Consider the following 19,601-nt stretch of genomic DNA (forward strand, 5'->3'; position numbering starts at 1 on the left):
GTATGCTAGCTTTTTATGTACAAGTTGTTGACCAACACCTTAGCTCCGCCCCTTTTCAGCACCATGGCCAGTCCCAGCTGTTCCATCACAGCATGGACGTCCTCAACATGATCTTCACTGGACTCTTCACTGTGGAGATGTTCCTCAAACTCATCGCCTTCAAGCCCAGGGTCAGCCTCAACACTACTACTACTACACTAGTACTACACTAGTACTTGCACTACACTAGTACTACATCTACTACTTGTACTACACTAGTACTAGATCCTCAACATGATCTTCACTGGACTCTTCACTGTGGAGATGTTCCTCAAACTCATCGCCTTCAAGCCCAGGGTCAGCCTCAACACTACTACTACTACACTAGTACTACACTAGTACTTGCACTACACTAGTACTACATCTACTACTTGTACTACACTAGTACTACATCCTCAACATGATCTTCACTGGACTCTTCACTGTGGAGATGTTCCTCAAACTCATCGCCTTCAAGCCCAGGGTCAGCCTCAACACAACTACTACTACACTAGTACTACACTAGTACTTGCACTACACTAGTACTACATCTACTACTTGTACTACACTAGTACTACATCCTCAACATGATCTTCACTGTGGAGATGTTCCTCAAACTCATCGCCTTCAAGCCCAGGGTCAGCCTCAACACAACTACTACTACACTAGTACTACACTAGTACTATGTCTACTACTTGTACTACACTAGTACTACATCCTCAACATGATCTTCACTGTGGAGATGTTCCTCAAACCCATCGCCTTCAAGCCCAGGGTCAGCCTTTACACGACTACTACTACACTAGTACTACACTAGTACTACATATACTACTTGTACTACACTAGAACTACATCTACTACTTGTACTACACTAGTACTACATCCTCAACATGATCTTCACTGGACTCTTCACTGTGGAGATGTTCCTCAAACTCATCACCTTCAAGCCCAGGGTCAGCCTCAACACTACTACTACTACACTAGTACTACACTAGTATTACAACTACACTAGTACTACAACTACACTAGTACTACAACTACTGCTTGTACTACACTAGTACTACACTAGTGCTACAACTACACTACTACTACATGTACTACTTGTACTACAACTACACTTGTACTACATGTACTACAACTACACGAGTACTACATTATCTACTTTTACTTACAACTACACTAGTACTACATGTACTACTTGCTCCTACAACTACACTAGTACTACATGTGCTACAACTACACTAGTACTACATGTACTACTTGTACCACAAGTACACTACTACAACTACATTTACTACTTATATTACAACAACACTAGTACTGTGTCTACATCTTGCTCCTACGACTACACTAGTACTACGCGTACTACTTTCTCCTACAACTACACTAGTACTATGTGTACTACTTGTACTACAACTACACTAGTACTATGTGTACTACTTGCTCTTACAACTCCACTAGTACTATGTGTACTACTTGTACTACAACTACACTAGTACTACGTGAACTACTTGCTCCTACAACTACACTAGTTCTATGTGTACTACTTGTACTACAACTACACTAGTACTACGTGAACTACTTGCTCCTACGACTACACTAGTACTACGTATACTACTTTCTCCTACGACTACACTAGTACTATGTGTACTACTTGTACTACAACTACATTAGTACTATGTGTACTACTTGTACTACAACTACACTAGTACTATGTGTACTACTTGCTCATATAACTACACTAATACTATGTGTACTACTTGTACTACAACTACACTAGTACTACGTGAACTACTTGCTCCTACAACTACACTAGTACTATGTATACTACTTGCTCCTATAACTACACTAGTACTACGTATACTACTTGCTCCTACAACCACACTAGTACTATGTGTACTACTTGCTCCTACAACCACACTAGTACTATGTGTACTACTTGTACTACAACTACACTAGTACTATGTGTACTACTTGCTCATGTAACTACACTAGTACTATGTGTACTACTTGTACTACAACTACACTAGTACTACGTGAACTACTTGCTCCTACAACTACACTAGTACTATGTATACTACTTGCTCCTATAACTACACTAGTACTACGTATACTACTTGCTCCTACAACCACACTAGTACTATGTGTACTACTTGCTCCTACAACCACACTAGTACTATGTGTACTACTTGTACTACAACTACACTAGTACTATGTGTACTACTTGCTCATGTAACTACACTAGTACTATGTGTACTACTTGTACTACAACTACACTAGTACTACGTGTACTACTTGCTCCTACAACTACACTAGTACTATGTATACTACTTGCTCCTATAACTACACTAGTACTACGTATACTACTTGCTCCTACAACCACACTAGTACTATGTGTACTACTTGCTCCTACAACCACACTAGTACTATGTGTACTACTTGTACTACAACTACACTAGTACTACGTGAACTACTTGCTCCTACAACTACACTAGTACTATGTATACTACTTGCTCCTATAACTACACTAGTACTACGTATACTACTTGCTCCTACGACTACACTAGTACTATGTGTACTACTTGCTCCTGTAACTACACTAGTACTGTGTACTACTTGCTCCTGTTACTACACTAGTACTATGTGTACTACTTGCTCCTACAACTACTCTGGTACTACATGTACTACTTGCTCCTACAACTACACTAGTACTGTGTACTACTTGCTCCTGTAACTACACTAGTACTATGTGTACTACTTGCTCCTACAACTACACTAGTACTACATGTACTACTTGCTCCTACAACTACACTAGTACTACGTCTATTACTTGCTCCTACAACTACATTAATACCCCTAACATTTGACCAAGTACTTTGCACTACACTAGTAACATTTTACCAAGCACTTTGCACTAAACAAGTACTAGTAACATGTTATCAAGTACTTTACACTACACTAGTACTTGTAACATTCTACCAAGTACCGTTACACTACACTAGTACTCGTAACATTTTACCAAAGACCTTGCACTACACTAGTACTAGTAACATTTGACTAAATACTTTGGACTACACTTGTAACATTTTGCCAAGTACTTTGCACTACACTAGTACTAGTAATATTAGACCAAGTACTTTGCACTACACTTGTAACATTTTACCAGTACTTTGCACTACACTAGTACTAGTAACATTAAACCAAGTACTTTGCACTACACTAGTACTAGTAACAATAGACCAAGTACTTTGCACTACATTTGTAACATTTTACCAAGTACTTTGCATTACACTAGTACTAGTAACCTTTTACCAAGTGATTTGCACTACAGTAGTACTAGTAACATTTTGCCAAGTGATTTGCACTACAGTAGTACTAGTAACATTTTACCGAGTAGTTTGCACTACATTAATACTAGTAGCATTTTACCGAGTACTTTGCACTACACAAGTAACATTTGACCAAGTACTTTGCACTACACCACTACTTGTAACATTTGACTAAATACTTTGCACTACACTTGTAACATTTTGCCAAGGACTTTGCACTACACTAGAACTAGTAACATTTGACCAAGTATTTTGTACTACACTAGTACTAGTAGCATTTGACCAAGTACTTTGCACTACAACATTACTAGTAACATTTGACCAAGTACTTTGCACTACATTTGTAACATTTTACCAAGTACTTTGCACTACACTAGTACTAGTAACATTTTACAAAGTACTTTGCACTACATTAATACTAGTAACATTTGACTAAGTACTTTGCACTACACCATTAGTAGTAACATTTTACCAAGTAGTTTGCACCACAGTAGTACTAGTACTTCCTACTTTCTACGTCAAACTTCCTATTTCCTACTTTCTACTTCCAACTTCATACTTCCTATTTCGTACTTCTAACTTCTTACTTCCTACTTCCTATTTCCTACTTCTTACTTCCTACTTATTTCTTACGTCCTACCTCCTATTTCGTACTTCCAATCCAATCCAATCCACTTTATTTATATAGCACATTTAAACAACAATAACGTTTCCAAAGTGCTGCACAGCCATGTACTTCCTGCTTTCTACTTCTTTCTTCCTAATTCCTACTTCCTACTTTGTATTTCTAACTTCCTACTTCCTATTTCCTACTTTCTACTTCTAACTTCCTATTTCCTACTTTCTACTTTCTACTTATTTCCTACTTCCTATTTTGTACTTTCTTCTTTTTACTTTGTTCTTCTAACTTCCTAATTCCTACTTCCTTTTGCATTTCTAACTGCCTACTTCCTATTTCCTACTTTATACTTTGTACTTCTAACTTCCTATTTCCTACATTATACTTTTTACTTATTTCCTACCTCCTATTTTGTACTTCCTACTTTCTACGTCAAACTTCCTATTTCCTACTTTCAACTTCCGATTTCCAACTTCTTATTTCCTACTTCCTATTTCGTACTTCCTACTTTTTACTTCATTCTTCTAACTTCCTAAATCCAACATCCTATTTCCTATTTTTTACTTCCTACTTCCTATTTTGTACTTTTTACTTCTAACTTCATATTTTCTACCTTTTACTTCCTACTTCCTACTTCCTATTTTGTACTTCCTACTTACTATTTCATATTTCCTACTTTCTACTTTGTATTTCAAACTTCCTTCTTCCTATTTTGTACTTCCTACTTTTTACTTCCTTTTTCGTACTTCCTATTTCCTACTTCCTATTTTGTACTTACTACTTATTCCTATTTCTTATTTCTTACTCCCAACTTCCTTCTTCATACTTCCAACTTCATATTTCCTACTTCCAATGTCCTACTTCCTATTTTATACTTTTTACTTCCAACTTCTTATTTCCTTCTTCCTACTTTGTACTTCTAACTTCCCATTTTGTACTTCTTACTTCCTACTATTTTACTTCTTCCTACTTTGTACTTCTAACTTCCTATTTTGTACTTCTTACTTCCTACTTTTTTACTTCTTCCTACTTTGTACTTCTAACTTCCTATTTCCTACCTTCTACTTTTTACTTCCTACTTCTTACTTTCTATTTCTTACATCCTACCTTCTACCTCCTACTTCCTACCTTCTGCCTCCTACTTCTTACTTCCTACCTCCTATTTCGTACTTCCTGCTTTCTACTTCCAACTTCTTATTTTCTGCTTCTTATTTCCTACTTCAAACTTCATACTTCCTATTCCGTACTTCACACTATGTACTTCTAACTTCCAATGTCCTACTTCCTACTTCCTATTTGGTACTTCCTACTTCTTACTTACTGAAGATGCGAGCGCAAAGGGCGAGCCCATTAGAGGGGGGACTCAAGTTGCCTCTTCGGACTGTGCTTGGCCGGGCGCCATGGAGTTCCACCTTGGGGCCTGGCTCCAGAGGGTCGCCATGGAGTTCCATTTCGGGGCCTGGCTCCAGAGGGGGGCCATGGAGTTCCACCTTGGGGTCTGGCTCCAGAGGGGGGGCATGGAGTTCCACCTTGGGGCCTGGCTCCAGAGGGGGGCCATGGAGTTCCACCTTGGGGCCTGGCTCCAGAGGGTCGCCATGGAGTTCCACCTCGAGGCCTGGCTCCAGATGGGGGCCAGGGAGTTCCACCCTGGGGGCCTGGCTCCAGAGGGGGGCCATGGAGTTCCAACTTGGGGCCTGGCTCCAGAGGGGGGCCATGGAGTTCCACCTCGGGGCCTGGCTCCAGAGGGGGGCCACGGAGTTCCACCTCGGGGCCTGGCTCCAGAGGATCGCCATGGAGTTCCACCTCGGGGCCTGGCTCCAGAGGGTCGCCATGGAGTTCCACCTCGGGGCCTGGCTCCAGAGGGTCGCCATGGAGTTCCACCTCGGGGCCTGGCTCCAGAGGGGCGTCACGGAGTTCCACCTCGGGGCCTGGCTCCAGAGGGTAGCCATGGAGTTCCATTTCGGGGCCTGGCTCCAGAGGGGCGCCGTGGAGTTCTATTTCGGGGCCTGGCTCCAGAGGGTCGCCAAGGAGTTCCACCTCGGGGCCTGGCTCCAGATGAGGGCCACGGAGTTCCACCTCGGGGCCTGGCTCCAGAGGGTCGCCATGGAGTTCCATTTCGGGGCCTGGCTCCAGAGGGGCGCCATGGAGTTCTATTTCGGGGCTTGGCTCCAGAGGGTCGCCATGGAGTCCCACCTCGGGGCCTGGCTCCAGAGGGGCGCCATGGAGTTCTATTTCGGGGCCCGGCTCCAGAGGGTCGCCATGGAGTTCCACCTCGGGGCCTGGCTCCAGAGGGGCGCCATGGAGTTCTATTTCGGGGCCTGGCTCCAGAGGGTCGCCATGGAGTTCCACCTCGGGGCCTGGCTCCAGAGGGGCGCCATGGAGTTCTATTTCGGGGCCTGGCTCCAGAGGGTCGCCATGGAGTTCCACCTCGGGGCCTGGCTCCAGAGGGGCGCCATGGAGTTCTATTTCGGGGCCTGGCTCCAGAGGGTCGCCATGGAGTTCCACCTCGGGGCCTGGCTCCAGAGGGGCGCCATGGAGTTCTATTTCGGGGCCTGGCTGCAGAGGGGGGCCCCGGTGACCCGCGCCAGGGCAAGGGAAATCTAAGGCCTTGTTATTTTCTTTTTTATAAAAGTCTTGGAGCTGCTGTTTGTCTGGTTCCTCCCCTAGGACCTGTTTGTTGGGGGCTAAGGAACCCCCTGGACAACATAGCTCCTTGGATCATCAAAATCATTTCTGTTGGTTCTTTGCATTTGTAGAATATCTGTTTGTTTCTTTTTCTGGTGTATTTTCTATTTGAAGACAATGCAAATGGTCTCCAGATGTTCCTCATGTTATGTTTCATGCTGGACTTGATGCTTGCTCCAACACTTCATTGTCTCTTGCATCTTTCTCTTTGCTGACAGAACTACTTTGCTGATGCTTGGAACACTTTTGATGCCTTGATTGTTGTTGGGAGCCTGGTGGATATTGCCATCACTGAAATCAACGTGAGTATTCATCTTCATAAACATCATCAGAAACATCTTCAGAAACATCTACATAAACATCATCATAAACATATTCATAAACATCTTCATAAACATCATCATAAACATCTTCATAAACATCATAAACATCTTCATGAACATCATCATAAACATCTACATAAACATCTTCATAAACATCATCATAAACATTACATAAACATTACATAAACATCCTCATAGACATCTTCACAAATATCCTAAACATCATCATAAACATCCTCATACACATCCTCATAAACATCCTCATAAACATCATCATAAACATCTTCATAAACATCATCATAAACATCATCATAAACATCTTCATAAACATCTTCATAAACATCATCATAAACATTATACAAATACAGTACTTGTCTTATTAGCTGTAACTTTTTGCTTTGAAGTGGGCATCCCTTCCTGTCACGGCGGTGCTAGTAGAGGCTGGGTGAGAGCTAGCTCCGCCTCCTGCATGGAGCATGGGGGGAGGGGGAGGGGGAGGGGGGGTGATCATCAATTGTCTTTTTGTTGCAATGTGGATGTCTTATGCTCACTTTACTTATATATCTTGTTGCATTAATGTGTTGGAATATGAGTTGGAAATGCATCAGTCCATCTTAGATGATATCTGGCCCAGGTGGTTCTGGATGTTGATAAATGGCTTTCGCTTTGCATAGTAGAGCTTTAACTTGCACTTACAGATGTAGCGACCAACTGTATTTAGTGACAGTGGTTTTCTGAAGTGTTCCTGAGCCCATGTGGTGATATCTTTCAGAGATTGATGTTGGTTTTTGATACAGTGCCGTCTGAGGGATGGAAGGTCACGGTCATTCAATGTTGGTTTCCGGCCATGCCGCTTACGTGGAGTGATTTCTCCAGATTCTCTGAACCTTTTGATGATATTATGGAGCGTAGATGTTGAAATCCCTCAATTTCTTGCAATGTCACTTTGAGAAAGGTTGTTCTTAAACTGTTTGACTATTTGCTCACGCAGTTGTGGACAAAGGGGTGTACCTCGCCCCATCCTTTCTTGTGAAAGACTGAGCATTTTTTGGGAAGCTGTTTTTATATCCAATCATGGCACCCACCTGTTCCCAATTAGCCTGCACACCTGTGGGATGTTGCAAATAGGTGTTTGATGAGCATTCCTGAACTTTATCAGTATGTATTGCCACCTTTCCCAACTTCTTTGTCACATGTTGCTGGCATTCTAAAGTTATTGGTTATTTGCACAAAAAAAATGTTTATGAGTTTGAACATGAAATATGTTGTCTTTGTAGCATATTCAACTGAATATGGCTTGAAAAGGATTTGCAAATCATTGTATTCTGTTTATATTTACATCTAACACCATTTCCCAACTCATATGGAAAGGGGGGTTTGTACATATATATATATGTATATGTATATGTATATGTATATATATATATATATGTATATGTATATCTGGTGTACATATACATGCTGTACTTTAAAGTACTTTGTACACATCCATCTACATATATATATGCAGTACTTATATTCCATGTATATATATATATATATATATATATATATATCTCATCATCGGCGATCACTCGAGACGAGTAAGATTGTCCTCCTGTCGGTGGGTCTGGTCATCTGTGGGTCCTCAGGTGGCTGTAGAGGCCGATCCTGGATCCGCAGACTTTGTCGCAGTGGGGGCATGCGTGGGTGGTTGACTGGGTAGTGGTTGTGGTGTGAGGAGCTGTGTTGGTGGTGGATCTCTCCTTTCTCTGTTGCCTCTTGGTTTCTGCGGCACGGTGGAGGTCCTTCTCTAGGTGAGTTGTGCCTTCATGGACCATCTTGCTCCACATGTTCCTCTGGTGGGCTACCTCCTCCCAGTTGCTGAGGCTGAAGTGACACTTTCTCAGGTGGGTTTTGATGTTATCCTTGTACCTCTTCTTCTGCCCTCCTTGGGTACGTTTTCCTTCCTTTAGCTGGCCATACAGCATTTGCTTTGGAAGGCGGTTGTCAGGCATGCGTATGACATGGCCTGTCCATCGCAGTTGATGTTGGATGATGGTTGTGGTGATGGTGGAGATGTTGGCTTCTTTCAGAACACTGATGTTTGTACGCCTCTCCTCCCAACCGATCCTGAGGATCTTCCGGAGACATCGTTGGTGGTACTGCTCCAGGGCCTTCAGATGTCTGCTGTAGGTGGTCCAGCTGTCGGCTCCATAGAGCAGTGTGGGCAGAACTACTGCTTGATAGACAAGTAGCTTTGTCTTTGTCTGGATGTCTCGGTTTTCAAAAACCCTCTTCCGCAGCCTGGCAAACGCTGCACTGGCACACCCGATGCGGTGGTGAATCTCTGCGTCAATGACAGCTCTTGTAGAGAGAAGGCTGCCAAGGTAGGCGAATTGATCCACATTATCGATGATGTTGTCTCCCACATGAATTGTGGGGGGTTGTGGGAGTGTGTCAGGAGCTGGTTGGTATAGGATTTGGGTCTTTTTTATGTTTATGCCAAGTCCCAGGAGTCTGTAGGCTCTGGCAAAGGCGTTTAAGATGTCCTGGAGGTCCGCTTCGGAGTGTGCAACTAGGGCATTGTCATCCGCATACTGGAGCTCCATGATGGAGGATGTGAACACCTTGCTTTTTGCCCTGAATCTGTTGATGTTAAATAGCCCTCCCTCAGTCCTGTATATGAGCTTGACTCCCTCAGGTAGGTTCTGGCTGGTGATGTGGAGGATGGTGGAAATGAAGATGGCGAACAGGGTTGGTGCGATGATGCAGCCCTGCTTAACACCAGTGTCTACTTTGAAAGGAGGTGTCTCCAATCCACCATTGCCGACTACGGTTGCCGTCATGTCATCATGGAGTAGTCGCAAGATCTTTATATACTTGTCTGGGCATCCAATCTTGGAGAGAACACACCAGAGGGCAGTTCTGTTTATGGAGTCAAAGGCCTTTGTGAGGTCAATGAACGCCATGTACAAAGGTAGATGTTGCTCCCGACATTTTTCCTGCAGTTGACGAGCTGTAAAAATCATGTCGGAGGTCCCCCTGGCAGAACGAAAGCCACACTGCGATTCTGGTAGGGTGTTCTCTGACAGAGGCAGTAGCCGGTTGGTCAATATACGAGCCAGCACTTTGCCCGTTGTCGACAGGAGGGAGATACCCCTGTAGTTGCCACAGTCGGCCTTGTCTCCATTTTTGAAGATGGTAACAACCAGGGCATCCCTGAGCTCAGCCGGTATTTCCTCTTCATCCCAGATTTTGCCCAGCAGGCTATGGATGTGACACAGGAGTTTTGGTCCTCCTTGCTTGAGGATTTCTGCTGGAATCCCATCTGGTCCAGAGGCCTTGTTGTTGCTCAGTTTCCTCATGGCATCCAGGACCTCATTTTCGGTTGGGGGTTGACCCAACTGCTCCATGATGGGACACTGAGGGATTTGGTTGATGGTTTCGAGCTCGACTGTGGTCTTTCGGTTCAGGAGTTCTTTGAAGTGTTCTTGCCATCTGGAACTGATACCAACATTGTCCTTCAGCAAGGTTTGTCCATCTTTGGAGCGGAGAGGGTTTAGGCCTCGATAGCAGGGCCCATACACGGCCTTGGTGGCGTTAAAGAAACCCCTGGTGTCTCCCGAGTCTGCAAGTCTCTGGATTTCCAGGGCCTTCTCCAACCACCACTGGTTCTTCAACTCTCGTACTCTACTTTGGACAAGTGCCTTTGCCTTGGAGTGGGCCTCCCTTTTGGCCATGCAGCTGATGTCATTTTGCCAAGTGCAGAAGGCTTTCCTTTTGGCGTCAATTAGATGTTGTATTTCGACATCGTTGTCATCGAACCAGTCTTGATGTTTACTGGTCTTGTAGCCAAAGGTGTCTCTGCTGGTCTCAAGAAGTGTGGTTTTGAGAGCCCTCCAGTGTTCCTCCACACCCTCTGGGTATTCTTCAGGGAGCCTCTCAATTAGGGTGTCTTGAAAGAGTTGCACCCTGTTTGTGTCTCCCAGGCTGTCGAGGTTGAATTTTGGGCGAAGATGTTTCCTTTGTGTTCTCCTTTTCTGCCGCAGCTTGATGTTCATGGTGGATCGGATGAGGCGGTGGTCAGTCCAGGATTCATCCGCGCTGATCATGGCCCTGGTGATGTTGACATCTTTGCGATCTCTGGCCCTGACTATCACATAATCAATGAGATGCCAGCACTTTGATCGGGGATGCATCCATGAGGTTTTGTAACGGTTTCTCTGGCGGAACAAGGTGTTTGTGATCACGAGCTCGTGTTCAGCACATTTAGATAATAGGAGGATTCCATTGGAGTTTACATTCCCAACACCCTCTTTGCCCAAGGTGCCTTTCCAGAGCTCATGGTCCTTGCCGACCCTGGCATTGAAGTCCCCGAGGAGGAGGATCTTGTCTTCCTTTGGGACGTTTGATAAAACCTGGTCAAGGGTTGCATAAAAGGTCTCCTTATCTTCATCTTGTGAGTCCAAGGTTGGTGCATAGGCACTCACAGCTGTGGCCATCTGATCGTTTGAGAGACTCAGTCGTAAGGTCATGAGACGCTCATTGATGCCTACTGGAGATTCGGAGAGTTGGGAGATGAGCCGATTCTTGATTGCAAAACCCACCCCATGGTTTCTGGGCTCATCAGCCACTTTTCCCTTCCAGAAGAAGGTATATCCCCCTTTCTCCTCCTTTAGTTGCCCCTCCTCAGCCAGGCGGGTCTCTGACAGGGCGGCGATGTCGACCTTGAACCGTTTCAGTTCCCTGGCAACGATAGCAGTTCTTCTTTCTGGACGATTGGTGGAGGCACTGTCCATAAGTGTTCTCACGTTCCATGCTCCAATGTTCATAGTTTTTTGTTTTCGACCGCTGTAGGTGAACCCACTGGACGCGGTATTCCAGTCAGGTTTTATGAGGCAGGCTATTTTTAGGGCACCTTTTCTAGCCCCTTCCCCGTCTGGGGTGAGCAGAGTGGATCCTGTATAGGGCTGCTCAGACATGGGTGCTGCTGCCGAGATGCTCTCTCTGCCTCGGTCCGAGAGCAAGGCGACTGAGTCAGGCACCCACCGCCTATGTGCCAGTTCGTGGCTAGAAACTCCCAGGCTTCACTGCCCTGCTTCCGTCACCATTTCCTGAACGCCATAGGACTTGTGGGGGGGGGGTTGGGTAATGGTGAGTCCTTCCTTCAGGAGAACGCTTGTGCGTGGAATTTTATAAAGTGGGGAGTCTGGTGCACAGGCAGCCACCACACTGTCCTTGACAAAGGGAGGGCCAGGGTCCAATGGCATGGAGACCAAGACAATTGGGGACCCATCTTTGCTGCAGCCTTCTTCCGCCTTTGTGATAGTTGTGGAGCTTTCTCTGCTGCCATCATCCGCCCACTCCGCCGTTGAGGACTTTTTGGGCCGCTCTTCGTCTGGAACCTCACCCTCGACCTTACCGCCATGGTTGAACCTACCAGGAGCTTAAGCTCCAGACGGCATCGCTCTCAGTTTCATTGGAACACGCAAGGCTCTCCACCACGACAAGGTTGCGACCCGAGGAGAACAACACACACATGCAGTACTTTAAAATACTTTGTACACATCCATGTACATCTGGATGTGAACATGATATATTTTGTCGGATCAAATGTATTTAAAAATGTCAAAGTGCTCTTGATGTTACAAAATGGATAAATTCAGCAGTATTGTTAGGTTTGGCCACCAGAGGGCGCTAAGTGTGAGTGTGAAAAGTGACCAAGTGTCAGTGTGAAAGGTGACTAAGTGTGAGTGTGAAAGGTGACTAAATATGAGTGTGAAAGGTGACTAAGTGTGAGTGTGAAAGGTGACTAAATATGAGTGTGAATGGTGACTAAATATGAGTGTGAAAGTTGACTAAGTGTGAGTGTGAAATGTGACTGAATATGAAAGTTAAAGGTGACTAAATATGAGTGTGAAAGGTGACTAAATATGAGTGTGAAAGGTGACTAAGTGTGAGTGTGAAAGGTGACTAAATATGAGTGTGAAATGTGACTAAGTGTGAGTGTGAAAGGTGACTAAATATGAGTGTGAAAGGTGACTAAGTGTGAGTGTGAAAGGTGACTAAGTGTGAGTGTGAAAGGTGACTAAGTGTGAGTGTGAAAGGTGACTAAGTGTGAGTGTGAAAGGTGATGTGTCCTTCTTGGTGGTTGCAGAACACTGAAGACAGCGCTCGCATCTCCATCACCTTCTTCCGTCTCTTTCGAGTCATGCGACTTGTCAAGTTGTTGAGTCGGGGGGACGGCATCAGGACCCTGCTGTGGACCTTCATCAAGTCTTTTCAGGTGAGTCATGTGACCGGTCAAGCGGGGGGTGTGGCATCAGGACCCTGCTGTGGACCTTCATCAAGTCTTTTCAGGTGAGTCATGTGACCGGTCAAGCGGGGGGTGTGGCATCAGGACCCTGCTGTGGACCTTCATCAAGTCTTTTCAGGTGAGTCATGTGACCGGTCAAGCGGGGTTGTGGCATCAGGACCCTGCTGTGGACCTTCATCAAGTCTTTTCAGGTGAGTCATGTGACTGGTCAAGCGGGGGGTGTGGCATCAGGACCCTGCTGTGGACCTTCATCAAGTCTTTTCAGGTGAGTCATGTGACCGGTCAAGCGGGGGGTGTGGCATCAGGACCCTGCTGTGGACCTTCATCAAGTCTTTTCAGGTGAGTCATGTGACCGGTCAATCGGGGGGTGTGGCATCAGGACCCTGCTGTGGACCTTCATCAAGTCTTTTCAGGTGTTGTGTTAGTGGGGCAACAAAAAGGTTCCATTTAAAAGGTTGCAACAAACAAGGTTCCGCTTAGACTCCTTTGGTCCCAAAGTGGTCCCTCAAATGTAATTATTATGGTTCCCTTCATTTTTTCCTCTTACAGTGAAAAGGAGACGAAGTGCCAACGAACACCCACATATGTCATACCCTGGGACACCCCCACATATGTCATACCCTGGGAAACCCCCACATATGTCATACCCTGGGACACCCCCACATATGTCATACCCTGGGAAACCCCCACATATGTCATACCCTGGGAAACCCCCACATATGTCATACCCTGGGACACCCCCACATATGTCATACCCTGGGAAACCCCCACATATGTCATACCCTGGGAAACCCCCACATGTGTCATACCCTGGGAACCCCCCACGTATGTCATACCCTGGGAAACCCCCACATATGTCATACCCTGGGAAACCCCCACATGTGTCATACCCTGGGAACCCCCCACGTATGTCATACCCTGGGAAACCCCCACATATGTCATACCCTGGGACACCCCCACATATGTCATACCCTGGGACACCCCCACATATGTCATACCCTGGGAAACCCCCACATATGTCATACCCTGGGAAACCCCCACATATGTCATTCCCTGGGAAACCCCCACATATGTCATACCCTGGGACACCCCCACATATGTCATACCCTGGGACACCCCCACATATGTCATACCCTGGGAAACCCCCACATATGTCATACCCTGGGAAACCCCCACATATGTCATTCCCTGGGACACCCCCACATATGTCATACCCTGGGAAACCCCCACATATGTCATACCCTGGGAAACCCCCACATATGTCATACCCTGGGAAACCCCCACATATGTCATTCCCTGGGACACCCCCACATATGTCATACCCTGGGAAACCCCCACATATGTCATACCCTGGGAAACCCCCACATATGTCATTCCCTGGGACACCCCCACAACGTGACCTACAACGTGTGCTAATGTAGGCTCTACCTTACAAGTCATGTGACCTACAACGTGGGCTAATGTAAGCTCTACCTTACAAGTCATGTGACCTACAACGTGTGCTAATGAAGCTCTACCTTACAAGTCATGTGACCTACAACGTGTGCTAATGTAAGCTCTACCTTACAAGTCATGTGACCTACAACGTGTGCTCTTGTAGGCTCTACCTTACGTCGCACTTCTCATCGCCATGTTGTTCTTCATCTATGCCGTCATCGGAATGCAGGTAACAACACACACACACACACACACACACACACACGCATGTGATGTGGTTGTATTCTGGTACTATGATGGGTTCTCACTTCTTTATGAAGTGTGTGTGTGTGTGTGTGTGTGTGTGTGTGTGTGTGTGTGTGTGGGTGTCAGTGTGTGTGTGTGTGTGTGTGTGTGTGTGTGTGTGTGTGTGTGACCATCATAGCTACTTTAACTTTAACACACACACACAATTTATTGGCATTTATTGAATCCATAGTTTTGCATATAAATAAATATATATATATATATATATATATATATAATTGTTGATATTATATTATAATTAGACATGAAATACAGGTATCTAAATATATATATATATATATATATATATATATATATATATATATATATATATATACACATATATGTGTATATATATATATATATATATATATATACACACATATATGTGTATATTTATATATGTATATATATATATATATATATATATATACATATATATATATATATATATATATATTATATATATATATATATATACATATATATATATAAATATACACATATATGTGTGTATATATATATATATATATATATATATATATATATATATATATATATATATATATATATATACACATATATGTGTATATATACAGGTGCTGTTCATGTTATTAGAATATCCTGAAAAAGTTGATTTATTTCAGTTATTATATTCAGAACGTGGAACTTACATATTATATCAATTCATTACACACAATGTGATATATTTGAAATGTTTATTTATTAAAATTTTGATGATTAGAACTGACAATTACTGAAAATCCCAAATTCAGTATCTCAGAAAATTAGAATATTAGTTACGACTAGTACCAAAAAATATTTTTTAGAAATGTGGGCCAAGTGAAAAGTATGAAGATGTAAAGTTTCAGCATGTACGGCAATCAATACTTAGTTGCAGCTCCTTTTGCCTGAATTGCTGCAGCAATACATGGAGTCCAGCAGTCTGTTGCACCCTCAGGTGTTATGAGAGCCCAGCTTGCTTTAATAGTGGCCTTCAGCTCTTCAGCATTGTTGGCTCTGGCATCTGGCATCTTCCACTTCACAATACCACATAGGTATTGTGGGGTTAAGGTCAGGTGAGTTTGCAGGCCAATCAAGAACAGGGATCCCATGGTCCTTAAAGCAGGTACTGGTAGACTTGGCACTGTGTGCAGGTGCCAAGTCATGTTGGAAAATGAAATCTTCACCTCCATAAAACTGGTCGGCGGCAGGCAGCATAAAACTTCCTGGTAGACTGCTGCATTGACCCTAGACCTCAGGAAACCCAGTGGACCAACACCAGCAGATGACATGGCACCCCAGACCATTACCCATTGTGGATATTTGACACTGGACTTCAGGCAACGTGGATTCTGTGCCTCTCCTGTCTTCCTCCAGACTCTGGGACCTTGATTTCCAAAGAAGATACAAAATGTACTTTCATCTGAAAACATAACTTAGGACCACTCAGCAGCAGTCCAGTCCTTTTTGTCTTGAGCCCAGGCGAGACGCTTTTGACGTTGTCTCTTATTCAAGAGTGGCTTTACACAAGGAATGTGACAGCTGAAGCCCATATCTTGCATACGTCGGTGCGTGGTGGTTCTTGAAGCACTGACTCCAGCTGCAGTCCACTCTTTGTGGATCTCCCCCACATTTTTGTTTGGCAATCCTCTCCAGGGCGCGGTTATCCCTCTTGCTTGTACACTTTTTTCTAGCACATCTTTGTCTTCCCTTGGCCTCTCTATTAATGTGCTTGGACACAGAGCTCTGGGAACATCCAACCTCTTTGGCAACGACCTTTTGTGTCTTGCCCTCCTTCTCTAAAGTATCAATGGTCATCTTTTGGACAGTTGTCAAGTCAGCAGTCTTCCCCATGATTGTGTGTCATACACAATTAAAACGAGAGACCATTTAAAGGCTTTTCCAGGTGTTTTGAGTGAGTTAGCTAATTAGAGTGTGGCACCAGGTGTCTTCAATATCTGACCTTTTCACCATACTCTCATTTTCTGAGATGTTGAATTTAGGGTTTTCATTGGTTGTCAGCTATTATCATCTCCTTTTTGGCAAAAACACTTGAAATGTATCAGTCTGTTTGGAATGAATGTATACATTCTACAAGTTTGACTTTCTAAATGGAATTAATGAAATAAATAAACTTTTTCATGATATTCTAATAATATGACCAGCACCTGTATGTATGTATGTATATATATATATATATATATGTATGTATATATATATATATATATATATATATATATATATATGTATGTATGTATGTATGTATATATATATATATACATACACATATATATATATGTTAACATACACACACATATATATATGTATATATATATATATATATATATATATATATATATATTTTGTGTTTGATTATAATTGTGTTATAATGGGACAGAAGATGCAGGTCTACATGTCTACGGGGGAAGAAGAGGACACAGACAGCAGGGACGTGGACTAGCTCTATATTTATTGATATGATATATTTATTGATATATACATACACAGAATATATAGAAAAGAAATGAAGTGTGTAAACTCATCCAAAATGTGTGTGGTGTGTGACTATGTGTGGAGATCAGTTGTAGTGTTGAGCGAGGTGCAGAATTCCCAGAGGGGGCCAGGCAGGCTCGGAGGTCTGTGGACGGGTGGGCGGGACGTCAGAGGCGAGGCATCAAAGTTGGTGTTCAGGCGGGAGGTGCAGATCCCAGGGAAGCAGAGGGAATACAAGGAGACGAGACACACGGCTGGTGACGCGGAAACGGAGGAAGGCTGCTAGAAGAGGACAAGGGAACACCAGACAAATGAACACGTAGGGGGAGAAAAGACAGAATGCATAGAGCTTGATGAGTCAGCTTACTGTACAGGAACCGGGCGCTACGTTCTGGCACAGGATAGCAGGTTGCGCTGGATTGAGAAGGCAGGAGAGCTCATCAGCCACAGGTGTGGAGATTGCTGATTGGCCATTGAATGCAGCTGCTTGCTGCAGCCGGAGGGGCGTGCACCGTTGCACTCTTGCAGGTGCGCCCAGATGAATGCACACCGGTGTGGGCTCGGGCCGTGACATGTAGATTCTCTTTAAGAAAGATTATTAACTGTATAGACATTGTTATAATGGATCAAATGTTGAGTTTTTGATGGATTTTAGTCAGTATATTCCCCACATGATAGATTTTGATAAAAACATTTAACAAACAACACATTTGTATTTTCAACCGAGATAACAAAGAGGTGTCTAATAAGTGCCGAACCTTTAGCAAATTCCTGGTACTCTCTGCCGATGCCACTGTCTGCTACACACACACGATAAACATTACGCTGAATTGTTCACAGAAAACAAGGAAAACAAAGTCAGACAGCTTTTTTCACCACATCTGTGCAGCTCTGCAGGCTTCATGCTAACAACATGCTAACTTCATCTTGTCTGCCAGGTGTTTGGTAAAATAGCACACACATCAACTAACTACATGCTAACTGCATTTTGTCTGCCAGGTGTTTGGTAAAATAGCACGCACATCAACTAACTACATGCTAACTGCATTTTGTCTGCCAGGTCTTTGGTAAAATAGCACACACATCAACTAACTACATGCTAACTGCATTTTGTCTGCCAGGTCTTTGGTAAAATAGCACGCACATCAACTAACTACATGCTAACTGCATTTTGTCTGCCAGGTCTTTGGTAAAATAGCACGCACATCAACTAACTACATGCTAACTGCATTTTGTCTGCCAGGTCTTTGGTAAAATAGCACGCACATCAACTAACTACATGCTACTGCATTTTGTCTGCCAGGTCTTTGGTAAAATAGCACGCACATCAACTAACTACATGCTAACTGCATTTTGTCTGCCAGGTCTTTGGTAAAATAGCACGCACATCAACTAACTACATGCTAACTGCATTTTGTCTGCCAGGTCTTTGGTAAAATAGCACGCACATCAACTAACTACATGCTAACTGCATTTTGTCGCCAGGTCTTTGGTAAAATAACACACACATCAACTAACTACATGCTAACTGCATTTTGTCTGCCAGGTCTTTGGTAAAATAGCACGCACATCAACTAACTACATGCTAACTGCATTTTGTCTGCCAGGTGTTTGGTAAAATAGCACGCACATCAACTAACTACATGCTAACTGCATTTTGTCTGCCAGGTCTTTGGTAAAATAGCACGCACATCAACTAACTACATGCTAACTGCATTTTGTCTGCCAGGTCTTTGGTAAAATAGCACGCACATCAACTAACTACATGCTAACTGCATTTTGTCTGCCAGGTCTTTGGTAAAATAGCACGCACATCAACTAACTACATGCTAACTGCATTTTGTCTGCCAGGTCTTTGGTAAAATAGCACGCACATCAACTAACTACATGCTAACTGCATTTTGTCTGCCAGGTCTTTGGTAAAATAGCACGCACATCAACTAACTACATGCTAACTGCATTTTGTCTGCCAGGTCTTTGGTAAAATAGCACGCACATCAACTAACTACATGCTAACTGCATTTTGTCTGCCCAGGTCTTTGGTACAATAGCACGCACATCAACTAACTACATGCTACTGCATTTGTCTGCCAGGTCTTTGGTCAATAGCA

The 19,601-nt window shown here is 43.7% G+C and overlaps 1 protein-coding gene across 1 annotated transcript in view; it reads left to right on the top strand.

Annotated features, from left to right (window-relative positions):
- Positions 1–18,566, top strand: part of LOC133544341 (voltage-dependent L-type calcium channel subunit alpha-1C-like) — a 19,366-nt gene extending 800 nt beyond the window's left edge. The window contains exons 2-9 of the mRNA XM_061889554.1: positions 60–170; positions 265–336; positions 425–502; positions 6,870–6,953; positions 13,114–13,242; positions 14,873–14,938; positions 18,429–18,496; positions 18,551–18,566. Coding sequence (XP_061745538.1) covers positions 60–170; positions 265–336; positions 425–502; positions 6,870–6,953; positions 13,114–13,242; positions 14,873–14,938; positions 18,429–18,496; positions 18,551–18,566 — 624 coding nt within the window. The remainder of the gene's footprint in view (positions 1–59; positions 171–264; positions 337–424; positions 503–6,869; positions 6,954–13,113; positions 13,243–14,872; positions 14,939–18,428; positions 18,497–18,550) is intronic.
- Positions 18,567–19,601: the final 1,035 nt, after the last annotated feature.

The sequence above is a fragment of the Nerophis ophidion genome, linkage group LG27 (genome assembly GCF_033978795.1).
Source record: "Nerophis ophidion isolate RoL-2023_Sa linkage group LG27, RoL_Noph_v1.0, whole genome shotgun sequence".
In the NCBI taxonomy this organism is placed as follows: Eukaryota; Metazoa; Chordata; class Actinopteri; order Syngnathiformes; family Syngnathidae; genus Nerophis; species Nerophis ophidion.